Source organism: Lactuca serriola, chromosome 3 (assembly GCF_051521515.1).
Source record: "Lactuca serriola cultivar US96UC23 chromosome 3, Lser_US96UC23_V15, whole genome shotgun sequence".
NCBI classification, from domain to species: Eukaryota; Viridiplantae; Streptophyta; class Magnoliopsida; order Asterales; family Asteraceae; genus Lactuca; species Lactuca serriola.
The window spans coordinates 220,295,514-220,312,028 of record NC_136410.1 but is presented as its reverse complement, the minus strand read 5'-3'; the positions used below and the strand labels follow the sequence as shown (position 1 = coordinate 220,312,028).

General features: G+C 32.4%; 2 protein-coding genes across 2 annotated transcripts in view; both read left to right on the top strand.

Annotated features, from left to right (window-relative positions):
- The first annotated feature begins 2,612 nt into the window (after positions 1 to 2,612).
- Positions 2,613 to 3,825, top strand: LOC145094802 (uncharacterized). The gene is made up of 6 exons (XM_079032837.1): positions 2,613 to 2,718; positions 2,798 to 2,989; positions 3,066 to 3,173; positions 3,247 to 3,316; positions 3,404 to 3,502; positions 3,638 to 3,825. The coding sequence occupies exons 1-6, from the start codon at positions 2,678 to 2,680 to the stop codon at positions 3,728 to 3,730; spliced, it is 603 nt and encodes a 200-aa protein (XP_078888963.1). The 5' UTR covers positions 2,613 to 2,677; the 3' UTR covers positions 3,731 to 3,825.
- Positions 3,826 to 9,693: 5,868 nt separating this feature from the next.
- The window catches only part of LOC145094801 (annexin D5-like), a 29,690-nt gene continuing 22,868 nt past the window's right edge, over positions 9,694 to 16,515 (top strand). Inside the window, exons 1-3 of the mRNA XM_079032836.1 lie at positions 9,694 to 9,862; positions 13,194 to 13,339; positions 13,445 to 13,660. Coding sequence (XP_078888962.1) covers positions 9,787 to 9,862; positions 13,194 to 13,339; positions 13,445 to 13,660 — 438 coding nt within the window. The 5' untranslated portion in view covers positions 9,694 to 9,786. The remainder of the gene's footprint in view (positions 9,863 to 13,193; positions 13,340 to 13,444; positions 13,661 to 16,515) is intronic.

The window sequence follows — 16,515 nt, the reverse complement described above, 5'->3', positions numbered from 1 at the left end:
TCGTATTAGCTAGTCAAGTCAAACAGGTTTTTTATGTTCAAGATCAACAAGATGAGAATTTGCATGTTATTGGATTCACACCTCATAGGATGTACAAGTATGGATCAAATGGTGAAACTGATGATATGTTGGAATTTGATGTTACTTTTGATTTAACACAAGACTCCGCTTTATTAGACCTTGATGATGATTTTTTGTGTACGCGTCCGGATGGCGAGGGCATATTAGTTTAAATATTTTTTGTTGCAGAATAATAAAGTTTTTGGTATGTTTTTATTTCAGATTTTGAATGTGATTAATCAATGTCCAACTGCAACAAATAACAACGTACTTAATTTAATTTGAATCTTGTTGAAACAGGTTGTGTTTTTGTGACATGGAATCAGATTCAGCTTCTGATCACGAGGACTCCAAACAAAGAGGTCCGACAACAAAGACAAAAGCTAATAAAGTGAAGCTTGTAATAACTTACAATAAAAAAGGTGTCCCGGTTGGAAAGGAAGCAACAAAACTGTCTACTTTTGAGGGTTTGGTTGCAAGAACAATGGTTCCCATAACATATGACTCGTGGCTGGAAGTTGGTGAGGAAGTAAGGGAAGGATTATGGCAATATGTTTTGGTAAGTCTCTGTTTTCTTCCTGTTATTACCTTTGTTCAGATCTGTTTTTGTCCCTGTTTTTGTCCCTGTTCAGATTTGTTTTTGAACCAACCTTTTTTTATGTTTCAGGAAAAGTTCGTAGTTGACCCAAAGAGTCGGAAGCAAATTCTCCAATCGATCGGGAAGAAGTGGAGAAACTTCAAGCATTATCTATATGCCAAGTTCATTAAGAACCGAAGTAAAGATCCCAAGGCAAATCTATTCAAACCTCTGAAAGATTATCCGTTTATAAAGAAAGAAGATTGGAAAGTTTTTGTATCCCATAGAGTTACAAAGAAGTGGGAGGTTTGTTAAACTTTTCTTATATGCATTTTTAGTTACAATTTTAATGTTTGTATTTATAATTTTAATGTTTCTAATGCAGGAGAAAAGTATGAAAGCTAAAAATACTCGTGCACATCATAAATACAATCATCGTTTGAGCAGAAAAGGATATGCTGGACTCATTAATGACATTGTATGATTCCCACTGAATATTGATTATTTTATTTGTATAAATTTATGTTAATTGATTTTGTTATTCTTGATAATTTAGATGCAAGAAACCGGCAAGACGGAAGAGGAGATTGATAGGACAGTGCTGTGGAAAAAAGCAAGAGAGTTGAAGACAGGAGGATACGATGCAGTTGTGAAGACGATTGTTGATAAAATTGTAAGTTTCATTAATTCCCAAATATATAAAAAAAACATAACATTTGTCCCATTTTATTTTTCTAACATTTGTCCCATTTTATTTTTTTACAGGATGAGCTTCAGAAATCGGGAAGCTTTGGAGAGGTTACATGTGGAACACATGATGTGCTTACAGAGGCGTTGGGTACTCAGGAACAATGTGGGCGTGTACGAGGGATGGGTAGATTTATAACACCACAGCAATACTTTTATTTACCCAAGAATGTTAAGTATTACTTGGAGATTGAGAACGAGAGGGTGGATAAACGAATAAACAAACTTCAAGATGACTTGGAGAAACTAAAAAGAGGTGTACTTAATGTTTCTGAAGCTGCAAGTTGCCAAATAGGGGGCGTCATTGAAGATTTTGAAAAACAACCACAAAATGAATCACTTGTAAGTCCTTGAAGACAATTATGAAAAATATATTTAAATAATTTTCTTTTTCTACAAACTAACATACTATATTTTGCAGGATAATTCATGTCTTCTTGCGGTTGAATTTGCTGCAAATGTGGTTGCTAAAGGAACCATAATGAAAGCATCGGGTATTTTGAAATATATTTGCATTATTATTATTTATATATTTTCATTTTTTAGAAGATTGAATCTTAATTATTTTTTATGTTTATGTAACAGATGAAAACATTGAAGTTATGATTGAAACAATTTTGCAAGGAGAAGCTTTAGTACCCTTTCCACTTGAAGAGGAGTTCATTGTGAAGGTCAAAGATGCACTGGGACACATACTAAGCTGGCCAAGACACTTAGTTATTCGATGCTCTGACCTGGTAATACTATTTGAACATATTTTCCCTTGGTTATCTTAATTTTTCTGATATTTGAGTGAGTTCTTAATTTTTTTGGTAATACTATTTGTATTTTTGATTGCATTTGTAGGGAAAAGTGGTGGCGAAATCTGTGAAAAAGCATGCAACACCAGTGAAGAAAGCTGCAACACCAGTGAATGAAGATGTAACACCAGTGAAGGAAGATGCAACACCTCCAAAAGAAGAAATAGGAAGTAATAAGAAAGAAAAACAACCATGTGATATGGAAGGAGGGAATGATGTGGAAGAAGGGAATGATGTGGAAGAAGTACTGATTGGGATAGAAAAGAAGATTAAAAAGGAGAAACAAAATGTGACCGTTCAAAGAAGGTGGACCAGAGCACAAATGAAGACAAGGATAAGGATTGAGAACAGTAGTATTTTGAAAATGACTGCAATGATGGCTGATGGACAAGTTACAAAGGTTGATTCTATAAGAGTGCAGAGTGAGAATGATCTTTTTGGGTACGATAGTTACACGTACTTAACTTGGGATGATTTTGAAGTAGTTCTTACAATGGATGAGCTGACTGGTGCTGTTATTGTGTCTTATATGATGTAAGTGTAAGAAATTTAATTTAAATAACAATGTGTCTTAAAAAAATGTTTAATGAATTTAGTGTTTGTATGATAACAGGGTGTTGTTTAACAAATTGAAGTATGGCTCCCCAGAAAGAGACCATGGAATTTGCTTTGTGAACCCGACAGTAATCTCACCAAGTACGCGTAAAGGGAAATCTAAGAATATTGACGATGCAAGCAGAGGTTTAGCAGATCGATTGTCTAAAAGAAAGGGCAATGACATCATCTTTATGCCCTACAATCCTGGGTATTGTTATTTGACATTTTATTTTTAAAATGACTGCAATTATGTTATTTGACATTTTTTTTTGTGGTTTTTGTAGAAGACATTGGGTATTGGGTGTACTAGACATGAAATCGGATACTTGCTATTATCTTGATTCCTTGAGCTCTGGCAATTTCAATATGCAGTTGAAGCAAATTGTTGATTCGTAAGTAATATAAATTATCAAAACACTTGATGTGAGTACAATAAACACATATTTGTTAATGTTTTTTTTATAGGGCAATGGTTTTGTACACTACACAAAGTGGATCCAACAAAAGGGTTAAACTAAATTGGGTTAATGTTACGGTCAGCACCTAATTCCTTATTGAAATTGTAGTTTTAACTTTATTTTTTGGATCAATTGAAATGATCATTTTATATGTAACTTTGTAGTGTCCAGTTCAGCCCGGATCTACCGAATGTGGCTACTACATGCTAAGGTTCATGAAGGAGATAGTGGAAGAAGGAATTGAAGTGTTGGTCAAAGACAATGTAAGGATATAGCATTCTACTTTCATTACTATAATTTATGGCATCCTTACTATTAAAATATAGCAACTTACTGTTACAGAATATTTTAATATGCTATTTTTTATTAATAAAAACAATATGCAAATGTTTTCACAGATCGGGGATGGCAAAGCTGAGTACACAACTGCTGATATCGATGAGATACGTGAAGAATGGTCAACGTTTGTTACAGGCTTCATTTATCGATGATATGTATGGTCTTTTGACAATGTATCCGCAAAACAATGTTATGGTTAACCACTAATGCTAGGTATGGTCTTTTGACATGTGTAATGCTAGGTAGTCTTTTGAGACACATGTATAATTTTTTGCTAACTTTTAGTAATGTTACTTAAGGTAACATGTAGTTACAACTTAGGCAATTCAACATATATGTAAAGTTTTGGTATATTTGACGTTTAGATGAAAATGAATGTTTTGGTATATTTGTCATTTATTATGTGTATTCACGTTGTAAATGTGTGTTGTAAATGCACGTCGTAAAAACGTCGTAAAGGCGCGTAGTAAAAACGAGAGACGTAAGGTTACGACATGCGAATGAGCGTCGTCTTCCTTTATGACATGGCCTTCCTTGACGCGCATTGCGTATCATAAGAGCGCGTCGTCTCTAGACGACGCGCATTTGAGCGTCATCTTCGTTTATGACATGGCCTTCCTTGACGCGTATTGCGTATCATAAAAGTGCGTCGTCTATAGATGACGCGCATTTGCACATCGTCTATCTTTATGACATGGCCTTCCTTGACGCCCATTGCGTATCATAAGGGCGCGTCGTCTCTAGATGACGCGCCTTTGCACGTCGTCTATCTTTATGACACGGCCTTCCTTGACGCACATTGCGTATCATAAGAGAGCGTCGTAAATGCGCGTCGTCTGTAGACGACGCGCAAATACGCGTCGTCTATCTTTATGACATGGCCTTCCTTGACACGCATTTGCGCGTCGTCTGAGCCTTTTACGACGCGCAATGAGCGTCGTAAAAGGCCTTTTTTCTAGTAGTGTAAAGATAGAGAAAGGATAATCTGAGGCAAAATGCTTTTTGTTCTTATTGAAATTGTAAAAATACAGGACTGACTACAACGAGCATTGTGTCATGCACATTAAAAGAAAAAACTTGCAAAAAATAGAAACTAACAACTGTTTCCTAAAGACCAGCTAATACAAATACACGGCCTTGATTTATTCTTTATAAATACTTTAATGTGCATTAATTAAACTTTTGAATTTATATAACAAGAGAGAGAGAGAGAGAGAATCTCACCGCACACTAGGTATAGTGTTTTCCACAACCAATGTGGTATAATGCCTGCCAACCCAGACCCATATAGTTAGGTGTCTTTTTTAATGGTGGTGTGATGTCAAAAAACACCCTTGCTTTTATGTTTGGATAAATTTTGCGATTTAATGGTTCTTTGCTTCATTGGCAACTTAGTTATCCCTTTTCTGGCTAACTACTAATTTGATCTTGCCTGGATTACAAGTATTTAAATTTTCAAGTGTACTTTTATTAAATTTATGATTGTTTGATGTTGTAGGATGGTATCATTTACATCCTTTTGACATATATATAGATACCTATAGTTTTTTTTTATCATAGTTCTTAGTCCATTGTTATTTTATCATGATATGTGGTCATCAGGTGGTTAATGTTAAAGCATCCTACTTTGACATTTTATAGCATCATATGCTTTTTATAGCAATATCTTTGTTGAGTGATTAATTTTAAATGATTTTTAGTCCAGGTGGTTTTATAGTATCATACTTTCACTATAATTTTTGTTCCATCATTGTACATGATTTTTAGTATCCTACATTTCACTATAACTTTTTTTCTTCTGAAATTCACTTTTTATAGCATCCTAACATTTCCATGTGGTAAGTAGTTTATTGTTCACTTTTGATTTGTTTGATAAGAGTTTAAGTAGGATCATATTTGTTGACACAAATTTTCATTACCTGATTCATATTCAACTACCTAACATTATAAAGAAGCTTATTTAATTTAGAATATTTCTGCAGGTTTTCATTTATAAAATCTATATTCATCACATGGGTTAGAGAATCATGAATATGGAATTTCAACAAAAGAAACGAAAATCTCATTTTATAAAGCTTACATCATGTGGATTATTACCGTATGGGAAGTAAGTTAAATTAACACAACACTTAACATGCTAAGCTAAACAGATGAATCGACTCTCAGGATTTTTTCTCCTATATAATTGTGTAGAATATTCAAAGTTATAACTCGGCCATATCATAACCATTTTCTTCATTTTCGTAGTAGGTGCTCTCTCTCTCTCTCTCTCTCTCTCTCTCTCTCTCTCTCTCTCTCTTATTTCCTATAGTTTCATGAAAGTCTTTCAAATTTTCATTCCTTCACAATGGACTTATAGTCTTTCTTGTGAAAATGGTTTATATTGAATGTGAAAAATTATATTATTGAGTTCTCATCCCCTGCTAACGGTCTTTCTTGTAAAAATGTAGCCTGAAAATCTTCTTCTAGATTCCAAAGGAAACTCAAAGTTTACTTAGTCAAGTATAACAGATGAAAATGTTTAATTTTGACTGATATAATGCATCGAGTACTTAATGATCGATCATGAGAAGCTCACAAGTAGTTTGTTTTTAATAGCTTTTTTTGTAGTTAAATTGTATTAACTATTGATTTTCGTATTTTTCTTGAAATTCAAGATAAAACCAACTGTCTTGATATACAAAACCATGTACTTACATGCTTTTTACACAAAATAAATGGAATAAGGATGCTAAATTTGTAGAAGAAATGAAAGTACAATGTTATCTTATGTTGTGAGTGTATCTAAATGTGCGTGTTCTGTGTGGGAATAGCAATTATATTCATTATTTTGTCAATTTAAAAGAAATGGAAGTGGGATGCCAAAATTGTCAAACATAAGCACGCTGTTATTTAATGTGTGTGGAAATATCAATGTACTTTCATTGTGTGGCAGATTGTTAGAAAATTGGATTCAAATAATAGTCACAGATGGATGCCTAATGTTGGACCAAATGAGAATGCTTCAAGATATGTTGAATATGAAATTCATACTGATTTGAGATACGATATCCTTTTGATTTTTTTTATTGATGTTAAAACTCAGTTATAATATATTTTTATTTTTAGTATATATTATAATAATTTGTTACTAGATGGATGAATGGTGACACGTTTTTTTTGGGAAATCAAATTTTCAGTGAATACCAAGCACCAATTCTTTTTAGTAGTAGCTTAATTCTTTAGTAGTAGCTTCTTGAGTATTAATTAGGCTAAGGAGAGTGTTAACACTCTTAGCACTTTCTCACCTCAGCTTTTTGATTGTCACCTTATTTTTTCCATTTAACACCTAATTTTAGAATTTGGTAGGGAGTGGTAACACTCCTAACACTATTTTTTTCCTTTTTCTTTTTCAAATTTAATTAAATTACTTTATTTCAATACACAAACATTTTTTTATGTACAAATATTCAACAAATTTTATTTTTTTAAAGCACAAACAATTAATATAATAAAAATCGATGCAAGGGCCAAACTATCTTCATTGTATATTCATTTTTTACTAGATCATATCATGCAATGACCTTCGTACCAATAACTGCCACATGCAGACCACTTAACAGGTTTGTGGTTAGCCCTCTACTTTCACAACTTTTTCCTTCCTAATAACAAATAAAGAAATGAAAGTAAGTTACTATTTCTTACAGGCAACAACAACTATTGCAAAATCTGATGACTTGGATTAGTTACTTTATTGTTTATGTACTGCATTATATGATATTATAGATTTTTTTTCTTACATTTGAACATAGGGAAGTACCGAATACCACATGTATGCGTAAAAAGCGTAGGATTAAAAGTAAGTACTATCTGTTTGTATTTTAATGTTTTAAATTATGTAAATTTTTTTTAATTGTGGTACTGGAATGTATCGTTATGCTTCAAAAAGAAGTTTCAGAAATTGTATCACATCCAAAGTTTTTTTGGGTTGAAATCAAATATAGTTTTTTTTCGTAAACAATATTACAGCCCCATGATGAAACAATATTACTGCCCCATAACAATACTCAAACTATAAACAAATAGTTGATCAAATAACATTTACAAAGAACAAACAGAAAAAAATGTCGCATCCGACCTCGCAACACGGGGGTTCCCCACATAGTTATTTATTAATATGAATATATCACAAGACGTTCTCTAATAGCATATTGTCGTTTGATAAACCCATTGTTTATTAATATGAATATATCACAATACGATTCTTTAATAAATCTTAAAGATTTATTATTTAGTGTCAAATACATCTAACGAATTCTCAATCAATCAAAAATAATTGAACATGTTCAAAAATTAATTTAGGGTGCGTTTTGTTTTATATAACAAATTAATGAATAAAAGTATAAAATAAAAACTATAAAATGTAATGTAGATTTTGAAACTTTAAAAGGTAAAGGGTAATAAGTATTAATTCTCTTTGCCACCGAATAAAAGTATACAATAAAACTATGAAAATGTATGGTATATTTTGAAACTTTAAAAGAACGTAAAGGCCATTAAATAAAAATCAGACAAAATTGCAAAAATGGTTACTATGGTCTGTATTTTTTGCGGTTTTAATCCAAACCTCGATTTTTTTGGATTGGTGGTCCTTTTGAGCTAGTTTACATGCAGTTTTGGTCATGTCCAAACTAAAAAGACTATTATACCCTTAATGAATTTAATTTTCATTTTTCTTTCACTTTTTAAAATTATTATTGCTATTAAATATAAAACTGGACCTCTCTCTCTCTCTCTCACTCCCTCCACATCGGCTTCTTCCTTAGATCTGCTTCCATTATAATAAAATCACATACATATACATTGAAGATAAAAATAATACATGTACCATTGACTCAAATACATATACACCTCTAGCCCTTCGTCTTCTTCGACAAAACATCACTATCTTATTTGAGCATTTCATCGAACACCTTACGTGCGTATTCCAAGTTTCCATAATTACCACCCAGTAGAATCATCGAGTTCTACGAGATGAGTTATTTGAAAGGAATTTCATCAAATACAATGAACAAAGTTCCAATAAAAATATGCACACACTATACAAAATAAACACAACCATCACTTTTCTTCATCCAATCTTGAAAGATAACTATTGAACAAAGATTTAGAGGGGAGATAGGAGAGTATGAGAGAGGAAAGGGGAAAAGGGAGATAGGACTGTAGTGGCAACAAGGTGGTGGTCGGAACTCCACAACAGTGACGTTTAGCGGCAATGGGTTGCTCCGATCAACAGAAAAAATAGAGGAGGGAGGTGTTTCTCGGTGGGAAGGTGGCAGTCGGTGGCGGAGGGAGGAGCTCCGACAGCCTTTGTTGCTTTTGTTTGGTCTTCTACAGGCGGACACGAAGGAGGGAAGAAATGGCACCAGTGATGGCTGGACTGACTCGACAGAAGGGGGCAGAGGGAGGTGGTGGTCGTTGTCAAGTTCTTCGTTCTTTTCCTTCGATCGGTGACATACGAACGAGAGGGATCGAGATTTGCTATAGCAGTGGGTGGTTATTTGGGTGCGTTGTGATGTTTGATATATATATATATATATATATATATATATATATATATATATATATATATATATATATATATATAGAGAGAGAGAGAGAGAGAGAGGCCCATATTAGTATTTATTTTCTTTTTCTTTTAAATTAAATAAAAAAAATAAAAAAAGTATATTAGAAATGACTTTAGTCTTTTCAGTTTTTCGAAGGACCAAAATCACAAGCAAACATGGTCAAAATGACCATCAATCCAAAAAAGTCGAGGTTTAGACTAAAACTCATAAAAAATTAATACCACATTGACCATTTTTGCATTTTTTTTTTAAATTATAAATATATATTAAAATCAAAATTGAATGTCAATGATAGGTTTAGAAATGAAATTGATCGTTCGTGCATAAAGAAATTTTATCATATATTTTGAATAACCCAAATATAATATAATAGATATTATAGTTATGGGCTAAGTTTGTATTTTTATAAAAAGTTAAGGGCTTGATAGAAAATAATATATTTCTCATCTATGGTTTTTAATACGCATCTTGTGGTTTCCCAGGCTTTAATCATGACAATTACACGATTTGGATTCGTGTTAATGGGATCACCCGCTCATACTTCATCATCTCCAAAGATCGCTCTAGAAATCTGAAGAAGAAGAGGAATCAGGATCAAGATGGCTACACTGACAGTTCCAGGGGTGTTATCTTCACCTCGTGATGACGCCATGCATTTGTACAAGGCATTCAAGGGTATGCGATGCGTAATGATTCTATGTATCTGTATCATTTCCCTCATCGTTCTCCAGATTTCCACCACACTATGGATATTGTGGTTCAGGTTTTTCTAAATATCGACGATTTCATGTTTAGGGATTTAATGCATGTAGAATTAGCACTCGTAGCTTCGATTTTATGGCTCATTTCAGAGAATGATATACATATGAGAATCTCTAATTATTTTGCAATATATCTAAACTGTGGGTTAATCGGATTTTAAATCTAGGAGCATTACGGGAAAGTTACATAGTTTTGTTTTATTGTTTTAGAGTTTCGTTAGATCACTAATTCTTTTAGTATAAAAGTTGTTTCATGTGTTTTTTTTTTATTATTTTTTTATTTTATTTTTATTTTTATTTTTAAAATTTTTGCAATTTCAAGTACTTGTTTTTGTATAACTTTGTGAGCAAGTAATTCAAAGTTTTTTTCTTGCCCTATTTTCTTCAATATATTTGGTTTCTTCCTTGTACTACAAAAATCTGTTTTAGTTTATTTTTTACACTTGGTATTAGAGCCTAGGACAACTGGTTTGAGAGTTGGTTTAAAAAAAAAAATGTAGCCCTCTCTGCCCGGCAGACACAGCGGGAACTTTTTTTTTTTTTTATTACAAGTTGAAGCATCTCAACAACAGCATAGATTTCTCTTGATCAAGTTTGTTCTAATGATAACAAGAAACTAATCGGAGATGTGTGATAAACGGACATGAAGACATCAAAGTATGTGGCTTTGATTCGGTTCGTTTTTGCGGGTGGCAAACGTCGGTAAAGGTGGTCATGACTTTGTTTTCTTGATCGGTGGAAGAGTGCTCTCGGAACATGCTAGATTAAAGAGGTTGGTGTTGTCAAAAGGGAGAACATGATGTCGATAGTTAAAGTAGGAGGTTCGATGTTATATCAAGTTCTGGTTTTGACTCTAACAAATTATCCAATGTGGGCAATAAAAGTAAAGTTGATTATGGATGCACATGAAATATAGGATACGAATGAATCAAAGGTGTTAGGTGAAGCATCATATCAAAAGAAGTCAAAACAAGATCTTTTTTCGTTTCAAGCGATACCCGAAGGCATGGTGTTGCAAATGGCAAGTTACACCTACCCAAAGCAAGTGTGGGATGGGCTAAAAACATGCTATTAGGGTGTGGATCACGTGAGAACGGTTCGACTTGCAACCTTATAGAGGAAGCTTGGAAGTTTGCGTATGGAGGGGGAAATGGTTGATGATTTTGTGAAAAAGTATCCGGTTTAGCCTTAAAAGCAATGAGTCTTGGTTACGAGCTTGAAGACATGGATTTGATAAAAAGGTTACTTGATTCAATGCCTAAGTATTTTCAATAAAGCAATGTTTTAAGTTGGAGTCGATGTTATTCGATGAATTCGTTGGCGAATTGAAGGCATATGAGGAGCGTATATGAGGAACCGAGAAAATGGAGGACACTCAAGGTGTGTTGATGTTGGCCAGTGAAGAAAAATCACATGTTTGTAAGCATTGTGACAATGGAGATTCAAATCGGGATGCCTTCGGATGTAGCTGAGGAAGAGGTTGTAGGTCTGAGATGTTAATGAGCTGGGGAAGAGGTTGTAGGTTCAAGATGTTAATGAATGTATCCAGGATAAAAGTCATCAATGTTACAAATATGGTGAATTTGGTCAGTATAACAAGGAGTGCCCTAAATGTGAGAAACAAAAGGCAAATCTACTCGAAGAGGAACCGAAACTTCTATGAATGAGTAGTATGATCAATACGATTAAGGGATGATTATTAGGTTAATGAGATTATAAATGTAGGGACTTTTTAGGAAAGTTACATATTTAAGTTTTGTTTTATCTTTTTTTAGAGTTTCATTAGGTCTCTAATTTTCTTAAGTGTCCTATGCATTTTTTATGAGATTTCTAGTACTTTTTTTTTAAACTTTTTTTAGCAAGTAATTCAAAGTTTTTTCTTCCCTTATTTTAATAGATATGATTTTTTTTCTTCCTTACACCACAAAAAACCGTTTTAGTTTATTTTTTTTACATTAAGGATTCTTAATCCTCCATAGAAAATAATTTTGCTACTTGTCAATTTCTGGTTTGTTCAAATTTTAAAATTAAAATCATATATATATATATATATATATATATATATATATATATATATATATATATATATATATGAAATTAAATTGCAATGAATATGTTTCTTCCTTTCTTATTTTAAAGTTTTATATCAAACAATATTTACTGCTTACATTTTAATATTTAATCTTTTTTTTTTTAAATTAAATCGTATAATATACGAGTCTCACACCTAGTTGCTAATATACACTCTCTTTTCCACCAAAATAACAAGTGGGTTGCTAGTGATGGATCTAGTCCATAGCTCTTGTCGTCCCTCATTTAGGTGTTCAAATTTTTTATTGGACAATCAAAACAGTAATAATTATTTTCAAAATTTCAACCCTCACTCTGCTATAAGATCTATTCGACTAAATTTCATGGTATTTTAATTATATTAGACTCTAAAACACTAATTATGTAACATAACTATGTGTCATTGCGTCATAGAGGCAACACTAGAGACAACGATGGTGTTAGGTATGGATTGCTTCAAGATTCAACATTATCTATTTCTATACGTTTTACACCTTTCTATATAGACAAATTAGGGAGATGGTAGTCAAAGTTAGCTTTTAGCTTTTATATTGCACTAGATCTCCTCATATAAGTATATAACAATGATTTCTTATGTAGTCGATAGTGATGGCTTGTGAACACATATTGCAATGGCCGAAATTAGACCCTTCCTAGAGGAGATTGGAAAGAACACAATTCCATTCCATTTATTTATTAAAAGATCCAAATACCTTCGTTAAGATGTTAATTTTTTTCTAATTAAATTCAATATATATATATATATATATATATATATATATATATATATATATATATATATATATATAAGGGTATTCAATTCCATTCTTTCTAAAAACATTATAGGAACCAAAGACACCTTGGAGTTATGTTATAATTTGTGTTAAATGGAGAGAGGAAGCTTAGATTTTAAATGTTTTTTTATGATGAAATTTAAATATATGAGAAAAATGATGCTAGTTTGTTCATCGGATTATCTGAAAAGCAAATGTAATTATGATAATTATAAAAAATAAAAAATCAATGTAACTCCGATCAATTAATAAGTGTGTCCTTGCATTTAATTTGATGTGTAAATATCGTAGTTCATTTTCATTTTTATATGATGCAGTGTAGAATGAGTGCGGATGAATAAGGCTGATATTATTGGTGTATGTAATGTATTATATGTTTAGGTTGGGGATGTGACACTATAGCTATCATCGGTATTCTTGCCCATCGTGATGCATCACAGCGTGCTCTCATTGAGCAAGAATATAAAGTTATGTACTCTGAAGACTTGAACAAACGTTTGTCTGCAGAGCTCACTGGCGATGTTAAGGTAATATTTTGTATATGTATAACTATAAAATTGTTTCTAATAAATAAATAAATAGGAAAGTTGATTGATATTATGTACTTAAGGGGGGATTTCAAATGGTTTCAGAAAGCATTGTTACTTTGGATGCCTGATCCAGCACGAAGGGATGCAATGATACTACGAGAAGCACTTAGTAACAACATTGATCTTAAAGCAATTACAGAAGTTTTATGTTCTCGGACTCCCACACAATTATATCAACTTAAGCAACTTTATATTGCGCTTTTTGGAGTGTACCTTGAGCATGACATTCAATCTCAAACCTCTGGTGATCATAAAAAGGTAATTTTCATTTCACTAGTTTCTTTTAATAATATGGGTTATAATTAGTTAGCGGGTTAGATGCAACAAATACCAATCTCCTACTAATTATTTGTTATAAGTAAGTTCGTTTTTCGTCCTTATTCGTATAGTGGTTTTTATGAATTTCGTCCAAAATGAATCTTTTGTCTTTTTAGTCATAGTGGTATGATTTGTTCATGTTTGGACTTGAACTTTTATCATTATCATTATCATTATTTTGTTATTGTTACTCAATGCTCAACCTAAGAAGAAAAATAATGATAATAAAACTTAATAAAAACAATAAAAGTAACGTAAAATATTAACATCTGAACTCTTAGATATGAGAACATAGGGACAAAAATCTTATTTAATCGGCGCATTATTACAACGCCATACTTTATTTTTATCTATTACACCATTGTACCTTATCAAGAATTTTTAATTCGAAAAATATACCAAATTATAGCAAATTTTCTTTTATTTAGGCGTCTTTTTTTTTTGAAAATATATATGATTATAACAACAAAAAATTCTTTGTACTTGGATTAAGTTAAATAATTAGATAGATTTTTTGAAATACAATGAGATTGTGTGCTATACTCTAGTAGGCTAAAAAACAATGTTGCAATATCCCAAAAACTATGAAAATTATTTTGATTTTCATAAAAACATTTCCATAAGAAACCATAGATAAACAACCATTGTTTTCAAATCATATCCAAGAAAAATTAGAGTATCATGTCAATCTGTCAAAACATAACACAATAGAAGGATGTGTAAAATAACACCTTCTCTTTGCCTAAATCATTAGAAGTAGTTGAAAACATTGAAACCAACAACTATAAGTCGAAGTTTAGTAATTTTCCCCTAATATACCCACACAACAATATATAAACAATGCATGCATACTGAGCTACAATATAAAATAGATTACCCCTGGGCCCATAGTCTCCCGACTGGATTACCCCTGGGCTCACAGTCTCCTAAACAGATTGCCTCAAGTTTGCCGGATTACAGCACAAAGTTGTATTGTCTCAACCCAACTGCAGTATGTCGACATATGAAAACAGGAAATGAATGACCAACAAGTACAAGCAATCATATAGATTTACCAATCTAACAAACCACTATAGCATAGCAACATCCTATACATAATGAAATATAATACAATCTAGGTCCTTTTGCATGGTCACAAGGAGCACAAAACGTAAACCTAGGTCCTTAAAGTTATCTATTGCTCAATGATGGTTTGTATCAATTGGATACACTTCAAGTATAATAAATAAGAACAAACTGACTAAGCAAACAAAGAAATAGAAAAAGTAAAGAACATGAAATATTCACCAAGTTGTCTTTCAACAAAAATGGTTTGTTTTCACCAAGAAAACGAGTTGTCGAAAAGACAGTCACCAAGACGTTAACATTAGGGTTTCACCCTAATGTGGAATATATATATATATATATATATATATATATATATATATATATATATATATATACACACACTAAACTACACTAGTATATCCCTTCAATCAAGGAATTATATCTAATCTATACTAAGAACCGATCCTTATCACCAAGATATCGAATCTGCTAACTATTATATATACATACATATATATATATATATATATATCTATATATCTATATATATATATATATAATTACCTAATATACAAAGATTACATAAGATAACTATCTACACGCTGATGCTGATAAGGCTTGAGACGTTGCCGCTGATGTTGATGTTGGCACTGGCACTGGTGGTCAACATATAGAGTGTTTGACTCATCATATCATAAGGTGTGACCTTACAATCTCCCCCTATCTGATGATATCAAAACTAATCTTCCTCGTAGGAATCATCAAAAGAACCATTGTAGAATTTATTAGCTTCTTTCAATATTTTTGGTTTTACCCACCTCAATTCATCAATTTTAAGTTCTTCTAATCATTTGCTAAGCTTAATAGAAATTAGCACACGATATCCTCTTTCAAGATCTAAATGACAAAGTCCTTCCATACGAAGATAATTTAAATGCTCAGTAGGTGCAGCGAGAAGATCATTAGTACGTTGAAAACACATGTGATTTTAAGTATCATGATAAAAAAAATACCATGTTCTAGTTCTCGAATGAACTTGTGTTGAATAGGTTCAACACCCACTGACAGTTCGTAATTGATGTAGCAAATTCATATAGAAGAAGAAACTTAGTATTCTTGGACCATCTGAGAGCATTTGTTCTTCCTAAAGTGAATAGTCTAGATGTACCAGCTGATGGAACATGATTCAACTTTTTGACTTTGTTGAGAAGTTGTTGAATTTCTAACTTCACCTTTTAAGTATGAATTTGTTTCCACTTGTTGTAGCCCAATTTAACAGGCTCACGAGTGAGTATAACCTCAGTGTATTCATACACAGTCTTCTTTTTGACCAAGTGAAGTGTGAGTGACTCGTTCCTTGGTTTAGTTCACCTTACTCTGATGATAGGATCAGACTTTGATCCGCGAGCCATAACATCTCCTAACTTCTTTCTGTTGATCATGTTATTCGGCTCTAAAATCATGTGTTGTTTGTCCACATTATTGTTGAACATCTAATATTCTTGTTTTGAACATTGGTTCTTTGAGCATCAACACTTTCATCAGTAGAAGCAAGAGTCTTAGTAAATTTAATGGACCGGTGTTCTCCTTTTCTTGCTCGAATAGCGGCATTATTATCTATCATAATTTCTATAACTTCCTCAACATTTATATCCAATTCTCCAGCTAAAACATTCAAATCAACAATGAGCTTACCTTTCTTGGAAGGAGGAGGTGCTGAAGGATCACTAGCAGCAGAAGAGCTTCTA